The sequence below is a fragment of the Paracoccidioides brasiliensis genome (genome assembly GCF_000150735.1).
Source record: "Paracoccidioides brasiliensis Pb18 unplaced genomic scaffold supercont2.26, whole genome shotgun sequence".
NCBI lineage: Eukaryota > Fungi > Ascomycota > Eurotiomycetes > Onygenales > Ajellomycetaceae > Paracoccidioides > Paracoccidioides brasiliensis.
In genome coordinates this window covers 31,409-54,438 of record NW_011371383.1, presented here as the reverse complement: position 1 = coordinate 54,438, position 23,030 = coordinate 31,409, and the positions used below count along the sequence as shown (strand labels likewise).

The 23,030-nt window shown below is 46.1% G+C and overlaps 4 protein-coding genes across 4 annotated transcripts; 3 read left to right on the top strand and 1 right to left on the bottom strand.

Moving 5' to 3' along the window:
- Positions 1-2,455: 2,455 nt before the first annotated feature.
- Positions 2,456-3,766, bottom strand: PADG_08659 (uncharacterized protein; the record flags this gene model as incomplete). Its single annotated transcript, XM_010765648.1, has 2 exons — positions 2,456-3,625; positions 3,701-3,766. The coding sequence occupies 2 exons, from the start codon at positions 3,764-3,766 to the stop codon at positions 2,456-2,458; spliced, it is 1,236 nt and encodes a 411-aa protein (XP_010763950.1).
- A 418-nt stretch (positions 3,767-4,184) lies between these two features.
- Positions 4,185-6,013, top strand: PADG_08658 (uncharacterized protein; the record flags this gene model as incomplete). Its single annotated transcript, XM_010765647.1, has 2 exons — positions 4,185-5,685; positions 5,787-6,013. The coding sequence occupies 2 exons, from the start codon at positions 4,185-4,187 to the stop codon at positions 6,011-6,013; spliced, it is 1,728 nt and encodes a 575-aa protein (XP_010763949.1).
- Positions 6,014-9,003: 2,990 nt separating this feature from the next.
- On the top strand, positions 9,004-12,411 carry PADG_08657 (GPI ethanolamine phosphate transferase 1; the record flags this gene model as incomplete). The annotated part of the gene is made up of 5 exons (XM_010765646.1): positions 9,004-10,776; positions 10,842-11,029; positions 11,102-11,231; positions 11,309-11,417; positions 11,516-12,411. 5 exons carry the CDS (start codon positions 9,004-9,006, stop codon positions 12,409-12,411), a joined length of 3,096 nt encoding a protein of 1,031 aa, XP_010763948.1.
- Positions 12,412-16,881: 4,470 nt separating this feature from the next.
- On the top strand, positions 16,882-21,067 carry PADG_08656 (uncharacterized protein; the record flags this gene model as incomplete). Its single annotated transcript, XM_010765645.1, has 11 exons — positions 16,882-17,066; positions 17,227-17,251; positions 17,539-17,556; positions 17,778-17,902; positions 17,986-18,683; positions 18,776-18,848; positions 18,936-19,364; positions 19,439-19,621; positions 19,727-20,503; positions 20,541-20,918; positions 21,022-21,067. 11 exons carry the CDS (start codon positions 16,882-16,884, stop codon positions 21,065-21,067), a joined length of 2,937 nt encoding a protein of 978 aa, XP_010763947.1.
- Positions 21,068-23,030: the final 1,963 nt, after the last annotated feature.

Here is a 23,030-nt window from a genome sequence, read left to right as displayed (position 1 = left end):
GCATTTGCTATTACTTGTCTTGATCAAGTATGTCTTACTCTGTGCATTGTGGATATTTCTCAGCTGATTTCTTGAGTGTTTTTGAACAGTTTTATTCTTTATCTCTGGTCTGACAGAGCAGGATAGATCATCCACAGCATGTGGTTCAAGACAGTTAGTGCAGCAATTAGGGCATCCACATGCTTCATTCTTCTTATGACAGAATGAATTTTCTTTCACATAATTCTTAGAACTGCATTTTTTGCAGTGAGGAATGTGAAGGCAGTATCTCTTTTGATGAAATTCTCAGCATTTGCTGCATTGTTGTATTTTGATCTTAGATGCCTTTCTGATCACTGGTCTTTGATATTCATATAATTTCACTTTTGATGACAGATTTACTGCTGTCTCTTGCAAAAAGTGTAATATAAGAATGACTGTTGAGTTTTCAGAATGTATTTTTGCCCAGTGACTCTGAACAGACTTGATTCTGATTTGAAGTGTGAATTCTTCTGTCATGAATTCTGCTGAGAGATGCAGAGTTCCACCACTATAGTCACTAATCTCCATAAGCAGCTCAGGAATCAGACAGATGATTCAATGTTCTTCCTTCTCTATCTGAGCATTGGTGAGAGTGACTGCTAAAACATTCTTTTGAGCTAGCAAGGCCTTCATGTCTTGCAAGCTTCTAGAAATGATGACAATGCCTGTGGGGATGGCTTGAACTGCTGTGATGGCTGCTGTCAAAGACCCTGGAAGTTCAGCCTTCAGCTTTCTAAGAGTAGCAATTGAGCTTGCTTTGCAAGCTAGATGATCTGAAGGCAGGCATGTGAGGATACATGGTGTTTTTCCTTCTCTGGGGTTATTCCTAAGCAGGGGTTTCTGCAGTATGGTTGCTGGTGTTTTTGTTACATTGGTGCTGTCTGCAGCTGTCTTTGTGTAGGTAGGAGCTCTTGCATCATTTGCACCAGTGGAGCCAGCAGGCTTGATTGTGGTGGACTGCTTAGCTGTTTCTAGACTTCCATTGTACCAGTCCTTGACTAACACCTTCACGGTGGCTCCAAGGGCCAGTGCCCTTGATAGGCCTTTTGCCTTCATGACATCTAGGTCTTCTTCAATCTGATCAAGCATATTTGCAGCAGCTAGTGCTTCTGCATGGGATTTCTGTGCCTCAGCCTCGTGGGTGGCTAGGAGATTGCTAGCCATCGGGCCATGTAGGTTGAGACGTATTGGTGCGACATTTCTGCTCTTTGAGCTGCCTGCTGGTGTAGGGGAGCTTGGAGGCTCCATGTCATTCAGTTCACATGTGCGGCGGGCGATTGGGGTGAGGAGATGGGGTCTCTTGGGTGGACGGCGTATGGGGGAGCAGATGCGCGTCAAGGCTCAGGACGCGTTCGGTGTTGTTGGGGGGCTGGGCGCGCTGGCGGCGCTGCGTCGGCACGCCATCAGGCTTGCTGCCTGAGGGGATGGGAGAGAGCTTATAAGGATGTGATCAGGATTGATTAAGACGTTTTTGATAACTGTTATTATTGTTTTGCGGGCGTTGGATGAAAGGGGGTGCTGGGGCCTGCGTGGATTATAACCACCCGCACGGTCGCGTGGTCACGTGATGTGGATTAGGCCTAATCGGTTGCCGAGCTTAATCCGACGTCGAGTCCAACCGGGCACCGGCCTTCGGTCGGGCTCGGTCGGACGCTGAGCCTAACATCTGTCAGCTCAAGGAGGAATCATGAATCGGTGGATCTAAATGACCAATTATCATTCATAAAAACTTTGATGAGATCTTATTGGCTACTGAATGGCGCCAGTGCAAAATTCCATTCGCTAATTGAAATCACACTAATTGAGCAAGAACTTACAGACGAGGGGATAGATAGGCATGGTGGTGACCATTAATTAATTTTTGAAGATTGGTGATCCTAAAATATTTCCTTTATGGTGATGTTTCCTTTACAGTAGGGCACACTCACTAATGGGAGGTAGTGAGTGTGTGTGGCACAGTTACAACTTAATGCTACATCTATAACTACAAGTATTACAACCATTACAACTATTGCACTGCGACAGTATCCTCGAGAATTACAACAATAAAAAAATAATGATATAAAGAAAATGTTTTCCCATTCCATCCATTACTCAATTCAGAAAACGCCTCTCCGTTCTAATAGGTAATAACTATGCAAGAGACCAGCTCAGCACTCCCCCACGGAACAAACCCTCTCATAATGTACAATCCAATGGAGTAAATAAGTAAAAATAATAATAATAATAATAATAATAAAATAACAACGGAGACTTTGAAAAAAGAGTGAGTATGTATATATAATATCGAAAGGGGAAAAATTAAATAAAGTAAAACCACAAATAGTGGGAAAAACAGCTGCCATCGGGATGGAATATGGATGGGATATCAAACAGATTATTCATCTATCGGAATCTCCCGTTCCACTCCAATAACCACATCATCCACATCATCCTATTCCAAATCAGTCGTCCACTCCTTTCCAGACTGTTTTTGGCTGCTAGAGGTCTTGGTCAGGGCCGCTTTACGCTTATCCGCACTGTAACCACCTGCTGCTGCACTTATTAAAGTCTTCCCCCCACCAGCCCGTTTAAAGAAATCTTCCGTACGCAACCCGCGGACTTCATCAGGGTTAACTGTCTCCATTGTAATTCCCGAGTCTCGTTTTGATCGTATCAACTCCCGGATAGGTACCATGGCAGCATCCCTACAAGCCTCTTTCATATCACTGCCAGACATCCCAGACATGGCCTTGACGAGGAAATCCAAATCGAAGTTCTCCCGGTCAATCTTTGTATCCTTTAATATAAGTCCCAGTATCCGTAATCGCTGCGCAGTGGGCGGTAAAGTAACAGGGAATTTCTTCGGCATGCGTCTGAGAATCGCCTCGTCGATGTCCTGGATCCGATTCGTGGCGCCCAGTATAAGAACGCGCTGCGGTTGGCCAGATGTATTTGCCGAGGTCAGCCCGTCCCAATGCGTCATGAACTCGGCCTTGACCATGCCGCTAGCCTCATGCTCGCCGCTCCGCCGAGTCCCTAGCACCGCATCGATCTCGTCGATGAAAACTATGCTGGGCTCCAGTTTTCGTGCGAGAGAAAATACTGCGTTGACCAGCTTGTTCGAGTCGCCGTACCATTTCTCTGTTAGAGTTGAGATGTGAAGGTTTATAAAGCACGCGCCGCTCTCGTGGGCGAGAGCCTTTGCCAGCATCGTCTTGCCACAGCCCGGTGGGCCGTAGAGAAGCACACCGGAAGGTGCACTTAGGAGTGAGGATGTGGAGGAATACAACTGTGGCATAGTTAAGGGGTATATGACGGACTCCTTCAATTCTTCAATGATATCTTCCAGCCCACCAATGTCGTTAAATGACACGGGGATGTCCTCCGGTGCCACCACGTCCATTGCGATGGCCTGCTCATAATGAGACAGCACGAGATCTTCTTTCTTCTGTCTTCGTGGACGACCCCTCCGGCTCTGGGATTCGTCATCTGAATCTTTGGGTGTATTGAGGCGTCGCAATATGGCCGCAGATCTCCGCTTTGCTTCCTCATGCTTCTGGCTTTCGGGATCAAACTCGACTTTGGAGAGGAGGAATCGGACTACGAAATATGTGGAGAGGGACTAACACATATATGTCAGCAAGGATGGCCGCAAGTGTGAAGGTTATCCGCTGTGGCTATTCAGAGGATTCTTTACTGTGCCAGCAATCATTATCAGCTCCTGCAGCAACTGTTGCCATTTGCGTCCGCCGCCCGAAGCCATGGCGGCAGTGAGTGGGATTGCAGCCTCAAGCTCTGTACGGGGTAGAAAGGTCCAAGTAGGTGTGTCCGCTATAAGCAAGCCTGGCGAAACCCGTTCCTGTGCTAGTCTGATTAAAATAAAATCCCCGTGTTTAAATAAATACTTCCAGCTTTAAGGGATATAAATTGTTCTCCTGTGTTAAAGAATTTATTTAATGTTTCTTGTTCGTTTGGTTCCAAAAAGAACTTGCGCCAGCCGAGGATCTAAGTCACATGTTCTTGGCTCACCAAACGAAACCCAACGCGTTTCGAGTTTGGTTTACGCCCACTTGAATGAACAATCACTCTTACTAGAACTGAAAATAGGGCTGCTTGATGTCATTGCTGCTACGGTGGGGTATTGCCGCTGTATATTGCGCGGATACGGATTTACCTTAGCTATGCCAAAGCGAAAAGCTGCGTCGAAATTGTCCAAGTTGGTGGATGACGACTTGGACGATGACTTGTTGATGGACGTTGGTGCAGACCACACCCCCGACGAAGACCCAGATACCGCCCCGCCGCCCGCGAAAAAGGTAAAGGGAAGACCAAGAAGCACTGCGCCCAAAAATGCAATGACACGTATAACCACGTTGCCTAATCCTGCTTCACCCAAAGCTCGATCTACGGTTGTCGTGGGACCTAAAAAACGCGGTCCTGCGAAAGTTTCGGCTGCGAGAGGCCACGCAGTTGAACAAATTGAGGAGGCACAGGAGCCCGCAGATACAAGTTTGTCAAAAGAAGATGATGTACAAGAGGAGGAGCATGAGCATGCAGATGTGGACCAAGAACCGGTCGTTGAAGATGAACATGAACAAGGATCGAACGACGAGCTCGATTCTCCCAAAACAACGACGCCCGGTATTCGACAAAGTGGTAATCAGGCAAAGACTAGGGCGAAGCAGCGAAAGGCGCCTGCGAAGCGAGTGACTCTAGATGACGGCTTTCAGTATACTCCTTTAGGGTCGCGTCAAACTAAACCCGCCAAAGCACCCCCGAAAGCGAAAGCTCCAATGAGACCTGCAGCGCGAAGACAGAAACCGCCAATTGAACCAGAGGTTGAGCCAGAGGTGGAAGAGGAAGAAGTAGAAGATGAATGGGAAGAAAGAGAAGAAGAACAAGAGAAGGTCGAAGATGAGGAGGAGGAGGTAGAGAAAACCGTCTTACTTGAGAAATATGATTCAACTGCACGCTCCGTATCGCGCTCTCCTACCAAAAGCTTCTGGAGAAGCCACATACAATCCAAACCTCCACAGACAGCAATCCAACAGCGCAAAGTTGGAAGCACATCGGATGGAGAAAAGGGCGAGAACGACGCAACGCTACGAAGAAAGCTTGGGGATATGACCAAAAAGTACGAAAACATGGACATGAAGTATCGAAATCTCCGAGAAGTCGGAATTCTCGAAGCCAATGCCAACGTGGAAAAGCTACGGAAACAATGCGAAGCAAACACCGCAGCATCCAACGAATTAATCGCCTCGTTAAAGAAGGAATTGGCCATGCAAACCTCTCTAGCCAAAGAATCCCGCGCCCTTCAAAAGCAACTGCAGGATCGGGATGACGAGGTAGTGGAGCTGGGGACGAAGATCAAGCAAATGGGCACCAGCTTAACGAGCGCTCAGAATGAAGTGAAGGCTCTTCGGATGAAGCTGGCTGCTTCTCGAACTGCAGCGACCAATGTGGAATGTGTCAATTCCCTGGGTGCTGGAAGTGCTACTAAAAACGGTGGCGGTGTCTTGCGAACTCTCATGGTGGGAAGTGCTGAAGCGGCCCAGGCAGCGCAAATAGCGCAGCTGAAGGAGGATCTCTATAGTGATCTCACCGGCCTGATTATTCGTGATGCAAAGAAGAGAGAGTCGGATCACCTGTATGACTGTATACAGACGGGAATCAATGGAAGTAAGTTTGGACTTCCCCGTCCTACAGCTACCATCCTCTACTTTCTTGTATCTGAATCTAACACGATATTTCTTTCCTTTCTCTCATTTCTCTTTAAGCAGCATTACACTTCAAACTCGCTGTTGCGCATGACGTGGAGAACACGAGCTTTGAAGCTGCAGAATTCCATTATTTCCCCCTTCTCGACCCAAACCGTGATCGCGATCTAGTCGATATTCTCCCCGAATATCTTTCTATAGATATTACGTTCCCGCGACAGCATGCGTCTGTGTTTTATAGTCGTGTTGTGGATACTCTGACGAAGAAGATACGACGAGCGGAAGATTGAACGGGGATGTTCGTGATGTTTTTCGTTTATGGGGTTGCTGCATCCACCCCCCCTCCCCCCAACACCATGATGCAGGATATTTACATCCACCCATTCTCGAGTGAGATTGATTCGGATATGACACTTTGTATATCCAAGGAGGATTCGAACTAATTTAATTTTACTTTGAGCGGCTGCGTTGGTGGAATGTTGTTGGCGTCAGTTGTATGTATTTATTGTATTTTTTTATTAAGATATTATTTTTGATTGATTATTTTTTATTTACATTCAAAGTTATATTTTACAATATAATATCACACGCACTACCCTTGAATAGCGGAGGTGCCCTTCAAGATAGCTTCATGATTCTGAGCTTTCCACTGGAGGCATTATTACCAGAATAATTCATCACAGGGGGTTGTCATTGACTAGGAGAAAATATCTCGACGAACAAGGTGAACACAAAAGAGACAAACCCTGAAGTCAATGGGGATCATGTTAAAAGGGTCTCTGGAATGATGTTCGAATATCAATGAATATTATAGATACTGTTAAACTCCAGTGGCTAACCTATCGGGTATACTGCCACCGTAAATTGAAAAAGGGTATCAATTCGTCGGTGGCCAAATTCACAGCGTTGCTATATATATGGGGGTCTATGTAACCCTAGCTGTAGAAGGCGGATGAGAATTGTATAGGGCAGCGGGAAGTGGAGGCAGGGGGTATTTAGGTGCATTGTACCAAATGTCAGCAGATTCCCAACTTCTTCGGATTTGAAACCATTATAGCAGGTGAATATAAGATATGGATATGGGATATGGGTTTTCTCCGTACTCTACAGCCCCTTGCTGCCCTTTATTTAGTTACAAGTTGCCCCTGACTGGTAACGTAATCAATAAGCGAGTCGGCCACATAAGCAAGTCAGCCACTTTTCATCTCATCTCAGAACAACATCTTTATCATCAAAAATGCCAACCACACAAAGAAATAAAGCCTTTACTCAGGAAGGAAGGCTTCTTTTAGCCATTCAAGCATTTAAAAATGGTCAAATTTCAAGTGTATGAGCTGCAGCAAAGCTGTATGATGTTCCACATTCCATCTTAGGTGATCAGGTACATGGTCATACAGCATGCGTTAACACTCCTCCAAAGAACTGGAAACTTAGTCTTACAGAGGAAGAATCTCTTGTTCAATGAATTCTGGCCATGGATGAGTGAGGTGTGCCACCCCAGGTTGCAGCTGTATGAGAAATGGCCAATCTCCTCCTTACCAGTCAGGGATTCAACCCCCCACCCACAGTGGGTGAATGCTGGGTATGAAAATTTGCCAAACATCATGAAGAGCTGAAATTCAAGTTCTCCTGCAAGTATGACCATCAACATGCACTATGTGAGAATCCTGAGATTATCTGTGGGTGGTTTAGGCTTGTACAAAACACCATTGCAAAGTATGGAATTCTGAAAGATGATATCTACAACTTTGATGAGACTGGATTTCAGATGGGGGTTATTGAGACTGCCAGAGTGGTTACTGGGTCTGAAAGAGCCAGGAATCTCAAGCTTGTACAGTCTGAAGATCAGGAATGAGTGACTGTCATTGCTGGAGTCAATGTCTCTGACTGAGCTCTGCATACAATGATTATTCTCAAGAAAAAGATGCATCAGTCCTGTTGATATGAGACTGAGGGACTGCTCAGAGATTGAGTGATTGAAGTCAGTGAAAATGACTGGACAAATGACCAGCTGAGCTTGTACTGGCTGAAAGAGATGTTCAACAAGGAGACTCTACTCTGTATGAAGAGTACACACTGACTGTTGATTCTGGACTGGCATAGAAGTCATGCCTCTGCTGAATTTGATCAATTCTGCTCTGAGAATCAGATCATTGCTCTCTATATGTCATCTCATTCCTCTCATCTTCTCCAGCCATTGGATGTTGACTGCTTCTCCTCTCTGAAAACAGCATATGGATGACAGATGGAGAATCAGATGCAGCTTGGAATCAATCATATTGACAAAGAGAAGTTTCTGGCCCTGTATCCTGCGGCTCAGATGCAGGCCCTGACTGAGAACAACATCAAGAGTGGCATCAGGGCAGCTGGATTGGTTCTGTATGACCCTGAGCAGGTTCTCTCACATCTTAATACAACAATGCATACCCCCACCCCCCCCTGGGACCTCCCACAGCTCCCAGGCCTCCTGGGCCACCGCCACACCACATAATGTATGTCAATTGGAACAGCAGACTGAGAAGATCAAAAAATATATCAAGTGCTGTACACAGAGTCCACCCAGTCCAAGCAATCAAGCCCTGAGTCAGCTGGTCAAGGGGTGTCAAATGGCAATGCACAGTGCTGCTATTCTAGCAGCTGAAAACAGAGAGTTAAAAGCTGCAAATGCCAAACAAAAGAAGAAGTGGGAAAGAGGCTGTGCATATGTAGCTCAAGAGAGTGCTTTAAGGATTGAAGAAGGCTTGGATTGCATATGAAGCATCAATGAATGGAAAAGAGAGGTGATTGAGGCTGCTGAGTCCTGACCACAAAAACAGACAGCACCACAGTGTAGTGTATGTGGGATTACTGGGCATACTGCTTGTACGTGCTCTAGGCATATAGAAAATAATTGATAATATAATTCTTTCTCTTTTTCTTTATGATTGAGGCATAGATGCATTCTCATCGTACAGTGGGGTGAGAAGTGGCCGACTTGCTTATGTGGCCGACTTGCTTATTGATTACGTTAGGTCTGCTGCTTATATAATCGCCTATATGGTGGTGCCCAAAACTGGTATTAACTTCTTCATCCTCCAAATCCAACTTGAGCAGGAGTGGATTTAAAACCAGCTCCAAGCTACAACGACAATGAATCGATAGCAGGCTGTAGCTGTATTTTATCCCACTGGTCTTCTGGACCCCCTCCATTCCTTTCCGCATAGATACAGCCAAACCTTAGGAACAGCTGTTCCCTTCTATAGACTCTTGCTCCTTCAATCAGCAAATCCCACTTCCAGCCATGGCTCGATTAGGGCGCATCGGGTTTCTGGCCCTGGCCATTGTATTTCATACAATATACACCTACTCGATATTTGATATCTACTTCGTCAGCCCGATCGTCAGTGGAATGCGTGAATTCGGCGTGCAGAGACCTCCCTCTGCAAAAGCACCGGCAAAGCGACTTTTTCTCTTTGTTGGAGACGGTCTACGCGCGGACAAGGCTTTCCAATCATTCCCGGACCCATCTCCTGGAGGCGTGCTAGATGATGATTATGCCAATCCCAACGGTCCCGCGACACTCCGCACCCCTAAACATCTTGCGCCGTTTATTCGCTCTCGCGTTCTCTCCCATGGCACTTTCGGCGTGTCGCATACTCGGGTACCCACGGAGTCCAGGCCGGGCCATGTTGCGCTTATTGCTGGTTTGTACGAAGATGTCTCCTCGGTGACGACGGGATGGAAGCTCAACCCAGTTAATTTCGACAGCGTTTTTAATCGTAGCAGACATACCTGGAGCTGGGGGAGTCCGGATATCTTACCTATGTTCAAGGAAGGCGCAACACCTGGGAGGGTCGATGCGGAATCCTATGGCGAGGAGGTGGAGGATTTTAGCAGGGATAGCACGCAGCTGGATATTTGGGTTTTTGACAAGGTGAAGGCACTATTCGCTGCGGCGAAGGAGGATCCGGAGCTCGATGCGCGGCTACGAGAGGATAAACTTGTGTTTTTCCTGCATTTGCTAGGCTTGGATACGGCGGGACATTCTTATCGGCCTTACTCGAAGGAATACTTGCATAATATTAAGATTGTCGATCAAGGGGTGCAGGAAATTACGGAGCTGGTCGAGGAATTTTACGGTGACAATGAGTCAGCGTTTGTTTTCACAGCTGATCATGGCATGAGCGATTGGGGGAGCCATGGGGATGGACACCCTGATAATACACGAACTCCCCTGGTTGTATGGGGCTCTGGTGTTGCCAAACCGAAGATCCAGAAAAGTGGGAAGGCCCCTGGGCATGAGGATGGATTCTCGTCTGACTGGAACCTGGACAATGTTCAAAGACATGATGTTTCTCAGGCTGATATCGCTGCTCTTATGGCGTATTTGGCTGGTTTGGATTTCCCCGTGAATTCTGTCGGAGAACTCCCTCTTTCCTACCTTGACGCCTCACCTAAAGAAAAGGCCTTGGCAGCTCTTGCAAACATGCAAGGAGTTCTGGAGATGTATCGGGTCAAAGAGGAGAAAAAACGGATATCGACTCTGGGGTTCCAGCCGTACAAACCTTTCGGGGATAATGAGCATTCTGTTGAAGCACGAATCCTCGAAATTAACAAGCTAATATCCAAAGGAAGATACGATGACGCGATTAAGAAATCCTCCGAGCTGTTGCATACTGGTCTAGAAGGTCTACGATATCTACAGACCTACGACTGGCTCTTTCTAAGGACGATTGTCACCGCAGGGTATCTGGGATGGATTGCATATGCCTTGACTACCGTCATAGATCTCCACGTTCTGCATGAATCCTCGGTTCCAAATCGTACAACGTTCAGTACGATGTTCTTTTCGTCTTTACTTGTTATCTTGTTCTCCGTCTTCTGGATTCAGAAGTCGTCGTGGAGATATTACACATATGGTATTTTCCCCGTCTTCTTCTGGGAGGAAGTTATAGCAAGTCGAAATGCGCTGGCCGCCGGACGGAAAATACTTCTTAGTCATGTTAAGTCACTGGGTGGCTACATATCTTTTGGTTTACAGATATTGGTCTACGTTGGGGTCTTGGAAGCCCTTGTGAGTATTCCGTCGCCCGTTTACCAAGTCATGGTATTGGAAATAACTAATTTTATAACAAAAAGGTTCAATCATACTTCCATCGTGAAATCTATACCATTTGCTTCATCCTTGCAGGACTGTGGCCTCTTTTCTACGGTATAGGCTTCGTATCGTGCAATAAACTCGTCATGGTCACATGGAGCATTGGATGTTGGTTAATGAGCATTTTCACGCTTTTACCCGTTATCAAGGTGGAGAATGCAACGACGATGTGAGTATCCAACTACTTCTGATGTGTTTCATGGAAGAAATAGCGGAATGCACATTCTTACAGGTCGTACAGAACAATTGGAGGTGTCCTTATGGTCCTTATTGGACTACTCTATCTAGCATTTGAGAAATCAATCACCCCTCGATCTAAACCCGTATCAAATGCAGTCAGCAACGGTTCCCGACAAATCATGGGGATGCAGGTATGTTTGCCATCCACAATGCTTTCTTCAAGAACCATTTTCTGAGTTGTACTAATACCTAAGCGAATATAAATTAGATTGGCATGATTCTGCTGGCAATAATAGTGACTCGATCTAGTATCGTGTCACTGAAGGCAAAACAAGGTTTGCCTTGGGGAAACCAAACCGTTGGATGGTTGGTTTTAGGTTAGTTTTATCCAACTCCTACCGATTTCACATATACTGCTCAGCATAAGCTTCATTCATTCCTATATATCCTAGAATATTCAGGCTAACTTTTGCAGTGGCTTCTTTTGCGCTACCGTTCTTTCATAGATTATATCCAAATGGCTATTACCTCCATCGCCTCGTCGTGATTTTCCTCTCCTTCTCCCCGACGTTCATCATTCTCACCATCTCGTACGAGGGACTCTTCTACTTTGTCTTCTGCATTACCCTCGTTAGTTGGGTTCAGCTGGAACATCGCATATACACATTTACATCTCCCCAATCAAAGTCAACCTCATCAAAGGGGCACCAAGTTACCAAACACCCTTACCGCATCCTAACAATAGCAGACGCTCGCATCGCCCTCTTCTTCTTCTTCCTTCTCCAATCAGCCTTCTTCTCCACTGGCAACATCGCCTCGATCTCCTCCTTTTCCCTCGAAAGTGTCTGCAGACTAATCCCCGTCTTCAACCCCTTTTCCCAGGGTGCGCTACTAATCCTTAAAATCACCATCCCATTCGCCATCATCAGCGCAAACCTGGGAATTCTTAACCGGCGCCTATGCGTCGCACCATCCGCCCTCTTCATGATCGTCATGTCCATCAGTGACGTCATGACTCTAAATTTCTTTTACATGGTGCGCGACGAGGGGAGTTGGCTTGACATTGGCATGACCATAAGCCACTTCTGCATAGCTAGTGGATTGTGCACGTTCGTTGCTGGGCTGGAATTTCTCAGTGAAACGTTCATAGCCGGAATTGAGTTTGAAGATACTGATGTCGCCAGTAAGGATAGAAAAGGATATTTATCTCCAGGAACGGATAAGGTGCGGAAACCCGCTGCGGAGTCCAATGGCACTAATGGTCTATCTTCTTATGAGCGGGATGGGAAACCTAGTGTTACGGAGAAAGCGAATGGACATACTACTAACGGCGTTTCGAAATCTTCCTTCAGAGCATCTAAAAGTCATTAAGAACTTTCCTTTATCTTGTCGCCTTTGGCTCCAAAATTCTTTCTTGTGGGGGATATTCGCAATATTCTGGAATGACGCCCCACAAAGGAAATATAGGCACAGGCCGCTGTTGCGATTGCCATTACTGCACGTCCGTTCCTCTTTTACGTCGCCCCGCACTGCACCGGCGTTTCTTCCTGGTTAGTTGATTACACTTTTCTTTACAGAATACAAGGGCAAATAGAGGGGGAATTTGGTTGAATATAACACTTTTTTTTGGTATTGCTATTTTATGCTCTTCATAATATCTATTTTTGCTGTGCGTGGTTTCCTTCGCTTAGTTTTGCCCCTGCACTACCCTCGGGGCCTTGTTCTTCACTTCTTGTGTACCAAAATTTCATATATCCTTTTTGTTCTGAGCTTTTCTACATGTTGGATATCGATCAAGAGAGATGCCACTGGTTGACTTTAAATACCCTTCCAGTTGAAAGTTCATTATCAATTGATTCAGTTCCAATCTCTGTTCTCAACCATTCATGACCAATAACCTATCCCATCCATGCTCCAGTGGATATCAATTCTTTTCTACCCGTATATATCATATCACGAAACTTGAATTCCGAACCTCCTCTTCTCTCTTTTATCCCGAAGCAACACCCCTGCCTCAGCTAATAAACGGAATATGATTTAAGTCATTTTTCTTTTCTCTTGTTACCTTGTCATGGATGTCTATTACACCTTCTTTTTACCGACAGGGAGTTAAAGAGGGGATGCGATTTTTTGTGGGGACAGCGGCCTAGACAAAGGCGTGGACATCTCATGTGGCCACCACGAGAACCTCTACGTGGACACTTGCACCGGTGCATATGCTTTTCCTCTCTTCATAGGCTGGAACGAGTCAGGAACTATTTTGAGCAGGGATGTAGAGATGTCTGGGGCCTCCTTGCTCTCCTAGTCCTGCATGTACATATGCAGATCGAATCTGGTCCTTTCGAGGGAAGAAGGATAAGGGGGGGGAATATTTTAGGATGATTAACAATCCAGCTCCTTCGTCAAAAGGACGACCCCCCAACACGTTTACGATTTGTTGAAAACCATCCCTCGCGAGGTGAAGGGCCCAGATACCATTCCTTGCCTTAAGAAACAAAAATACCTTGAATGGCTAGATATATCATGATAAGCTCATTGATTCTTCAATCCACCAGAAGAGGGAAATTTTCTGTCACCGTTCAGGAACAGTTATCGAGATTTCTTGAAAGAAGCGAACGTCGGAAGCGAACGTCAGAGGTCTGAACCAATAAGCAACGACAGAATTAAGGTCAGTCCCTGGTCATAAGGATACAACCAGGCTAACTCATCTTCGATAAACATCCGTTTTGAACTCTTGCGTCTTAATAACGCGTTTGCATCTGTCAACTTTTCAAAGTTGGCTTAGCGATCAGCTAAGCTTGGTCTGATATTTTACCTGATCAAGGTCCAGACTTGATACCCTGTCACTCACTCCGTAACATGTGACATGTGAATGAAAATGTTATGCTACCATGCATCAATTCTTCCTTTTATTTTCGTTTATTTCTTTTCCATCTTTTCCACTTCTTTAGGTTCCCCTTTTAATCCCCCATGTCCTCGTATCGTCTGCGGTTCCAGGATTCTGAAAATCCTACCCAATTTCCTGCCCACCCATTTTCCTAGTTAGGTGGTCGGTCACTGTGGTCTCAGGTCGGACGGAGGGACACCCGATATAGCAGAAAGCAGCAGCAGTGAAACGAAGATATATGAAGTAGTTACACGTGTTCTTTAGAAGCATGGGAACCCGATCCAAGATCCCGCTCCCGTTTGTGCTCGTGCTCTGTCACGCTCAACCATCCTGCATCTATTAGAGATGTCCAACGGCCTCCAATCCAAAAGTATGAAAGTTATCGATCGCAAAGCTTGCATCATACAGTTATGTACCGTGTGTATGCATGTCCAGGAGAATCCACGGATGCGTCCCATCCCTTGACGACCTTCCCGCCACGTTTACCGTTTCCCCATATCCGATCCCCGTTTGTTATCAACTTATCATATTTCCCCTGATTCTAGGCTTCCTTCATATCTGGAGGTTCATGTTTAGTTTGACAGCCCCGCACTCGCGCTACGGCATGAAGAGTTAACTACAAAAGAAAGATCGAAGAAAATATCTCGGGGCAGGATGCGCTCTTCGTTTCTTGGACTGAGAGCTTGTGTTGTTCAGTGCTATGGGATGTCGACTATAGACTCAAGAGAGTAGTTAGGTGCAGGAGAGGGCGATCGTTGAATGCTAGGGTTCGCAGGCCCCTGGCCCCTGGAATGGATGCAGCGAGTCCTCGAGTCCTCGATAGCTATCAATTAATTCAGTTGATATTCAGTTAACGACTTCGCACCTACGGGGTAGCTAGCTCAGGGTTGTTGTAACGCTGGCGTTGCCCTTTGCTGGCTCAACACCTAATGCTGTACCCCCGCCCCGCAACTACAACCTAGGAAAAGGGAACGGTCGGAACCGTATCTACTATGCATATTGCTAACTAATGAGTTGATGGTTTTTCTTCTTGAAGACTCTTAAGCGCCAATCCCATCCCAACACTGGGTTCCAAACCCGCCCTATGCAACCAACCACCGGCCCTCCTCTCGTTTTCCGAATGGCCAATGCGGCGGCAAGACCTCGGGTTGAGGAAATAGACGAGGTGGGGCAACCTTGTAAGCTTGATTGCCGAAAATTTTTCATAGACTCCAAGCACCATGATCCAGAGTTGCTAAACTAATTTTCGAGGAAGAGCACGGAGTTGTGAAACCAGAAGTCGACTGCGTCATCTATGATATCATACCGGGAAGTAGAAACTTTTCGAGGCAGAATCCCGGGTGGGACTCAGTACTATTACAGTCTGTGGATTTTTTGGCAGCTGTACTTTATCTTTCTGGAGTTGTTCTCCGCGTAGGTTTTTTTTTCATTTTTTTTCATTCATTTTCTTTCATTTTTTCCTTTTCTTTTTTCTTATTTCTTTTTTTGTGTCCTTAGAACATTTAACCAATGGGATAGATTCGGCGGCGGGAGACAGGTTGTGCCAGGAGGCAGCCGATCTTGTAACAGAGTAACATATATTTTTATTTTAGCCAAGCCCCTTCAGGTCAGTTCCTTCAGGCTACAAATTAGCTTGTTACGCTGGGATCGTGCGGGGAAATAATAGTTGTTCATAGTGGTTGGAAATCTCCCTGCCGTGGATTCATCTCAAAGAGGTTCATTTAGTCTCACCGCATCCTTGAAGCATAGTTAGATATTAGTTAACAAAGTAATTATTAGTCTCCTGTCCAGCATCAATCAGTATATTGTTGAAATTCTCACAATCCTCTCTCAGTTTAGATCCCTTGAAATTGTTTCGAGAAGCAGAGTCTCGGTAGTTACCTAAATACTTGTGCTGCGCGCCTGGGGTTTTATGGCTGCTGGTTACATCCCATGCCTATATACATGTATGTATGTATATATGCATGTATGTGCGTACAGTAACTACAGTGGGAGAGAAAGGTTTATTTTTGTGGCATGTTTCCTTTTTTATATTGTATTCTTTGTAACTCTGTACCTCCCCCAGATTCCTTGGGGAATATAACTATCATTGCAGTTCGCGTTGAACCAGAAGGATTCCGTTGAATGTCTGTGGCGGGGAATTTGCCCCGAATCGACTCTCCTAGGATTTTTTTCTCTTTCCTTTAATAGACTCGAATTCCCCGCCATGCGCACCGCAGGGATGGCAAAAAAGAAAAAGAAAAAGAAAAAGAAAAAAAGGGGGAAAAAAGGAAAAAGATAGAGAAATGAAAAGGCAAACATACTAGCTATTTGTCCAGCCTCATCCGGTTTTAAATGCCAGCCCGGTAAAAGGTCAAATCCCCTCCGCTTGCTATGTTTTATGTTTCTCTTTCAATACCGATGAGATCCCCGATTCAGTTACTATAGTTATCGTAGATAGATAGTAATCCTAATAAATCTGTCTGGTCTTAATTATTTAAGATCTGTGCCCTGTCAGGGACATACCAAGCAGCTAACTAGTGTAAGTTGTCTATTCGTTCAGTGGTTTTATCTTGTTATTATTATTCTCCGCATCTTCGAAAATCCTCCAGGATGTGAAGAATAAAGAAATTAAATCAAAATAAACACGTTAAAAAATCCCATCCACCCCCTAAAGAAAAAATTAAATAAAACACCCCACCGCTTTCATATTGTACACCTGTATATCTGTATATCTGTGTTCTGCTGGTTGGTTGGTCAATTGGGTGTCCCTTGCACCCGTTCTTTAAGTAATGTTGTTTAATCAGTCCCTCTCCCGCCCTCCTCCGACCAGACCAACATCACCGCCGTCACTTCGCCAACATCACCCATTTCCCTTCTCTTTTCTGTTTCTTCTTCGTCTTAAACTCTGCTCTTTATCTCCCCTCCATCTGCGCACCACCCACACACTCTCTTGATGGGCCAAACACCCAACAATGAGTAGCAACACCCCAGACAACAGATCTGACCAGGTCATGACTGGTGCACAAGACCCACCCCCAAACCTGACGCCCTCGTCAACCCCGGCCGTGGAATCCGATGTTCCATCACCCACAACCGCCACAGTTCCCAAGAAGACTGTGCCTTCAATGCAGACCCCAGGCCATCCCAGCTTCAGACGGTACGTGATCCATTTCCCAAAAAGCAAAAATGAGAATGTGTATTAGTTTTAAAAGTGTGTGTGTTGCTGTGGCTGGAGTTCGATGCGACCGGGTGGTCGGAAAATGCGCTGCGCAAAAATCATATACAAATTAACTGACAATCAAATGGGTGGAATATAGACAACGAGCATCGCGTGCCTGTGAGGTATGTTTCTTCGATTCCTTTTCCCTCTCTTATATATATATATATATATATACCTAGGCGTATACCTAGGTTTCTGTGTGTTATTCCAGCCCCATTGTCTAGCAAAGATGCGATAGAGCTGTCATTGGCATTCAGCCTCGGCACCTCGGTCTGGGGAGAGAGATGACGCCTTCTATCTCTTAAATATCTAGGACTGCAGCAGATTACAATGGGTCTATTTCTTCTATTAATATACTTTATCCATATATTTTGCTGACGGTGATGATCGTGTTCCACGTTGACTTTAGACGTGCCATGCTCGAAAGGTCAGTCTCAGTCCTTACCACAAATTCAGAAAAACTCTTCTCGTTTTCGTTGATACTCGCAGCCCGCCCCGACAACCCACCCATTTCTTATGTTGGGTGGTTTGACCGAATCCTGGTTGATCTGAATCGGGTTTCATTCTTATGTGGCCTAGGTCATTTTGTCGTTGTGATGTTATGTGTCATTCTGTCTTTAACATGTCTCCTTTTTGGATTGGATATAGGTGCGATGTGACGCCGCTAGTCTAGGTGTACCATGTACCAATTGCGTAGCTTTTTCGATTGAATGCAAAATCCCAACGCCAAAACGGAAGAAGAACCAGTCAAAGGCAGCTAAGGATGGGACCAGGTAGGTTTGCAGGAAAATATCCCGATTTCGCTCTACAGCTTTGACATCAATTGCTAATCGGTTGATTTCTTACTTCAAAGCAGCGATGAACGACCAGACTCCAGGAGCGGAGCCAATGGTGATAGCTCTAAGGTCTCTGGCATAAACCCAGTAGTAGAAGGCATGCCCCAGACCACCTTGACGGATGCACAAGCAGCCCAGCAAGCTTCCCAGAATGCCACGTACGCCCAGTTCATGAAGCCAAAATTCGCCCGCGCCCCGATCAAAGAAGCTGGAAGGGTAGCATATCTAGGGGAATCGTCAAACTTGTCCCTCCTCGTCCATGACCGCTATGGCACTACCGACGTCGTCCACTACCCGCTGCCGGAGGGAATAAGAGGCTCGCGCGCACGGCTGACGGAGCTAGACAATTTGGAAATTGACATTTTGCACCAGAGGGGCGCATTCTTACTCCCTCCCCGAGCACTCTGTGATGAGCTCGTCGATGCATATTTCAAATGGGTTGCGCCCGTCGTGCCCATCATAAATCGAAGCCGGTTCATGAGACAATATCGTGATCCTAAGAACCCACCTTCCCTACTTCTCCTGCAAGCGATTCTCTTGGCGGGATCAAGGGTATGCACAAACCCTCAGTTGATGGATGCCAATGGCTCGACGACGCCTGCAGCTATGACTTTCTATAAACGAGCTAAAGCCCTGTATGATGCGAATTATGAAGATGACCGTGTTACTATCGTGCAAGCTTTGGTTTTGATGGGATGGTACTGGGAGGGCCCAGAGGGTATGAATATAGCGCTCATCTAGCTAACTTTTTTTTTTCCTTTTGATTTTTGTAATACAATGTATCCTGTTAGCTAACCAGTGTGCCTTTAGATGTCACCAAAAATGTTTTCTACTGGAGTCGAGTTGCCACTGTTGTTGCGCAAGGATCTGGAATGCATCGAAGGTTCGTCAAAATAATAATACACGTTCACGAACAAGAAAAACCCCAACTTCTGTCGATCTTCCTACTTACAAAACTCTACACTCACAGTGTGGAATCGTCCCAACTAAGCAGACCGGACAAACGTCTCTGGAAACGAATCTGGTGGACCCTCTTCACTCGTGATCGATCCGTCGCCGTCGCCCTCGGCCGACCCGTAAACATAAACACAGACGACTCTGATGTCGAAATGCTAACAGAGGATGACTTCATCGAGGACGAAGTCGACAGTGTGGCTGAGTACCCTCCCGACCCCATCCATGTCCAGTTTTTCCTCCAGTATGTGAAACTCTGCGAGATTATGGGTCTGGTGCTGTCTCAGCAGTACTCGGTTGCTTCGAAGGCGCGGCGCACGAATGCCATCGATCTGATGCATAGCGATATGGCGTTGGCTGATTGGCTGCAGAATTGTCCGAAGGAAGTATACTGGGAAAGGCCTAGACATCATTTTTGGTCCGCTTTGTTGCATGCCAATTACTAGTGAGTTTTCTTCTCCTTAAGAACTTGATAATTGGCAAGATCCCCATAGCTGACATAATACCTCTTCTGTGAAGCACAACATTGTGTCTACTACATCGTGCACACATGCCCCCAGCCACTTCAATATCTGGAAATTACGGATCGGACGGGATGGCGTATCCGTCCCGCACTATTGCATTCCAGGCCGCTGCCATGATTACATCGATCGTCGAAAATTTGCAAGCACACGGCGAACTTAAATATACCCCGGCATTTATGTAAGTTAAACGACCCATCCCTTGCGTTTCGGTGTTACTACATTGCAAATACCGTTTTCATCATTCCCTAACTTTCCATCCCAAAAAAAAAAAACAAAAAAACAGTGTATATAGCTTATTCTCGGCCCTAATCATGCACGTATACCAAATGCGCTCATCCGTCCCGACAGTCGTCTCCACCAGTCAAGAGCGGATCAATATATGTATGCAAGCCTTAAAGGATGTCTCAAAAGTCTGGCTTGTCGCGAAAATGGTCCACACCCTCTTCGAGTCTATCCTCGGTAACAAAGCGCTCGAAGAACGCCTCCAGAAAGCGGCCGGCAAACGGCATCAACGCACACGACGCGATCAACCGCCTCCCCCCACCGGCCCCGCAGCAAAACGGCCCTCAGAGCCCTCCAAACGCAAATTTGACGACATGGAAATCACTCTCCCCAATGGCCCTCCAGCCCCACAAGAATCCTACGAGCGTTCTCGACCGCAGACACCCGCCGTTACACCGTCACGCGAAATGCCCCCAACACCGATCATCTCAAACATGGGCGCCCCAAACCCCCACCAACCCGCCCAAGCTTCCCCACGCACCCAACAACGACAGCAGCAGCAGCAGCAACAGCAACGCGGTATAACTCACGACGCCTTTCTAGGCGCTACAGGCAGTTCCGGCGGGAACACCCGGCCGACCTCCCCCTTCAACCCCTCCTTCAGCATCCCCGCAACACCCCCCGACCTCTTCCTCGTCACTCGCAACTCCCCCAACATCTCACAGTCACTCTGGGAAAACTTCCAGCCCGACCAGCTCTTCCCTGACGGCACGAATATGTCGTACACAGGCTTCTCCCCACCCGGTCCCGCTATTGACCCACAACTCCAGCCGCAGATGTCACAGCAACAGCAAGCAACAAGCATCGATGATGAGTGGCATGTCCGGCCCCAACGCCCCGGGTCTCAGTCCCTCTCAACAACACCCGCAAGTCGGACAGCAACAGCAGCAACAGCTACCCACGCGCGGCTTGCGCGATAGCTCCACAATGACCATGCATAATATGCACGGGATGGGGCAGTCGATGCAGCCGCAACAGCAACAGCAACAGCAACAGCAACAGCAACAGCAACAGCAACAGCAACAGCAGCAGCAACAACAACAACATCCGGGTGGAGGGGGTTGGACACCCATGCAGACGCTGGATGGACATATGGCGTCCACGACGCTGGATTCTTCGAGTCAAGATGATAATTGGAGCACGAGTTCGAGGGGACAGATGCCGATTCCGCCGACGTTGAATGTGGAAGATTGGTGTGTTTCTTTTCATTTCTTTTCTCTTTTATTTTCCTCTCTTCCTCTTATGAGTTGGTTTTTGGGGTGGGTGTTTTGCTAACATGTTCTTCGTTTGGTGTAGGTTCCAGTTTTTCGGAATAAATGCTGGCGTAGGTGATTTGGGGTAGGCATTGTGATAGATGTTTTTTCCTTCAAATCTGGCGAATGTGAGATGAAAAGGCTTTGCATTTGATATGGTATTGTGTATTGTGCAAACTGACGAGGAAACAGGCCATTCAACCAAAGGTGTCATTCTTATATTGACATAATACCTTTTATCTGTATATGTATACTTGTATAATGTATATATGTGAGATATTTTGCTATGATTCCCACCTACTTTTTAGCTCTAGCTGCCCAAGAATAGATGTCATAATATTAATGTTTTTTGTGTTAACAATGATTGTTCCAAAAGAATAACTGAAAGAGGTTTTGTTTGTTTATATCCACGATTCCACCAATTAAAGAATTAAATGTTTGAGAATTGACAACATGCCATCTGTGCTTTACAATCAATACTCACCATTTATTTTTTAAAATATAGGTAATTATTTCTACAGTGTCTGAAAAGACTCTCTTTAAATAACGTAGTCCGACACCTAACCGATCACGACACCTAACCGATCAAATTTTCGTCCCAATCACCCACTCTATTAAATCATTCAATATGACAGCCACACCTAGCAAAAAACCTTCTAATCAAGAAGCCAGGCTCTTATTAGCTATTAAAGATTATGAAACTAAGCAAATTTCATCTATTCGCGTTGCTGCTAAGACGTACGAGCTTCCTTATACTACGCTTTACGATAGATTACGCGGTGGAACCACGTACACGAATGCTCAACTAAAAAATCGAAAGCTGACCTCTACTGAAGAGGAATCTCTAGTTCAATGGATACTCTCTATGGATGAGAGAGGACAGCCTCCCCGGATCGCGACCGTACGAGAAATGGCTAATCTACTACTTGAGGCGCGAGAATCCACTACTACAACTACCGTGGGAGGAAGATGGGTAGAAAGATTTTATACAACGGCATTCTGAACTAAAGACGAAGTTCTCACGCAAGTACGACTATCAGCGAGCTCAATGCGAGGATTCAAAGATCATATACGAATGGTTTACCCTGATGGATCGTACGATAAAGAAGTATGGAATTACTTCAGAGGATATCTATAACTTTGATGAGATTGGCTTTACAATGGGGGTTATTTCAACATCCTGGGTGGTTACTAGAGCTGAGAGAGCTGGCAGGCCATCTCTTTTACAGCCAGGGAATAGAGAATGGGCAACTGTGATCGAGGCAGTTAACGCTACGGGCTGGGCTCTACCTCCTATGATTATCTTTAAGGGCAAGCTTCATCAAGCCTCCTGGTACAAGCAGCTGCCAAAGGATTGGACAATTGGCGTTAGTGAGAAGGGATGGACCACGGACGCTCTTAGCCTTGATTGGCTGCGGAAGGTCTTTAACGGAGCTACTAAAGCTTGTACGAAGGGCAGATATAGACTGCTTGTGTTGGATGGGCATGGCAGTCATGCCACGGCCAGATTTGATAAATTCTGTCTGGATCACGGCATTATATCATTATATATGCCTCCACACTCCTCTCATTTATTACAGCCACTAGATGTGAGCTGCTTTTCACCATTAAAGAGAGCGTACGGCAAGAGGGTGGAACAAAGCGTGAGACTAGGAATCAGTTATATTGACAAGGAGGACTTTCTAGCCAGCTATACAACAGCTAGACAGGAGGCTATGAAGGATATAACTATAAAGAACGGATTCAAAGCCACAGGCCTAGTGCCATACAATCCAGATGAGGTTCTTACTCGCCTACATACTCAATTTCATACTCCTACCCCCCCGGGGTCAGCTCACGGATCTCACGGATCTCAATCCTCCTGGACCCCCAAGACCCCTCGCAATGTGACTCAGTTGGAGCGGCAGAGCAGCAGAATCAAACGCCGTACGGAAATTCTCTCTAGTCCTACAAATCAGGCTCTTGATCAACTAGTGAAGGGATGTCATACGGCCATGCATAATGTTGCTTTACTGACCAAGGAAGTCATGGAGCTGAGAGCTGCCAATGCTA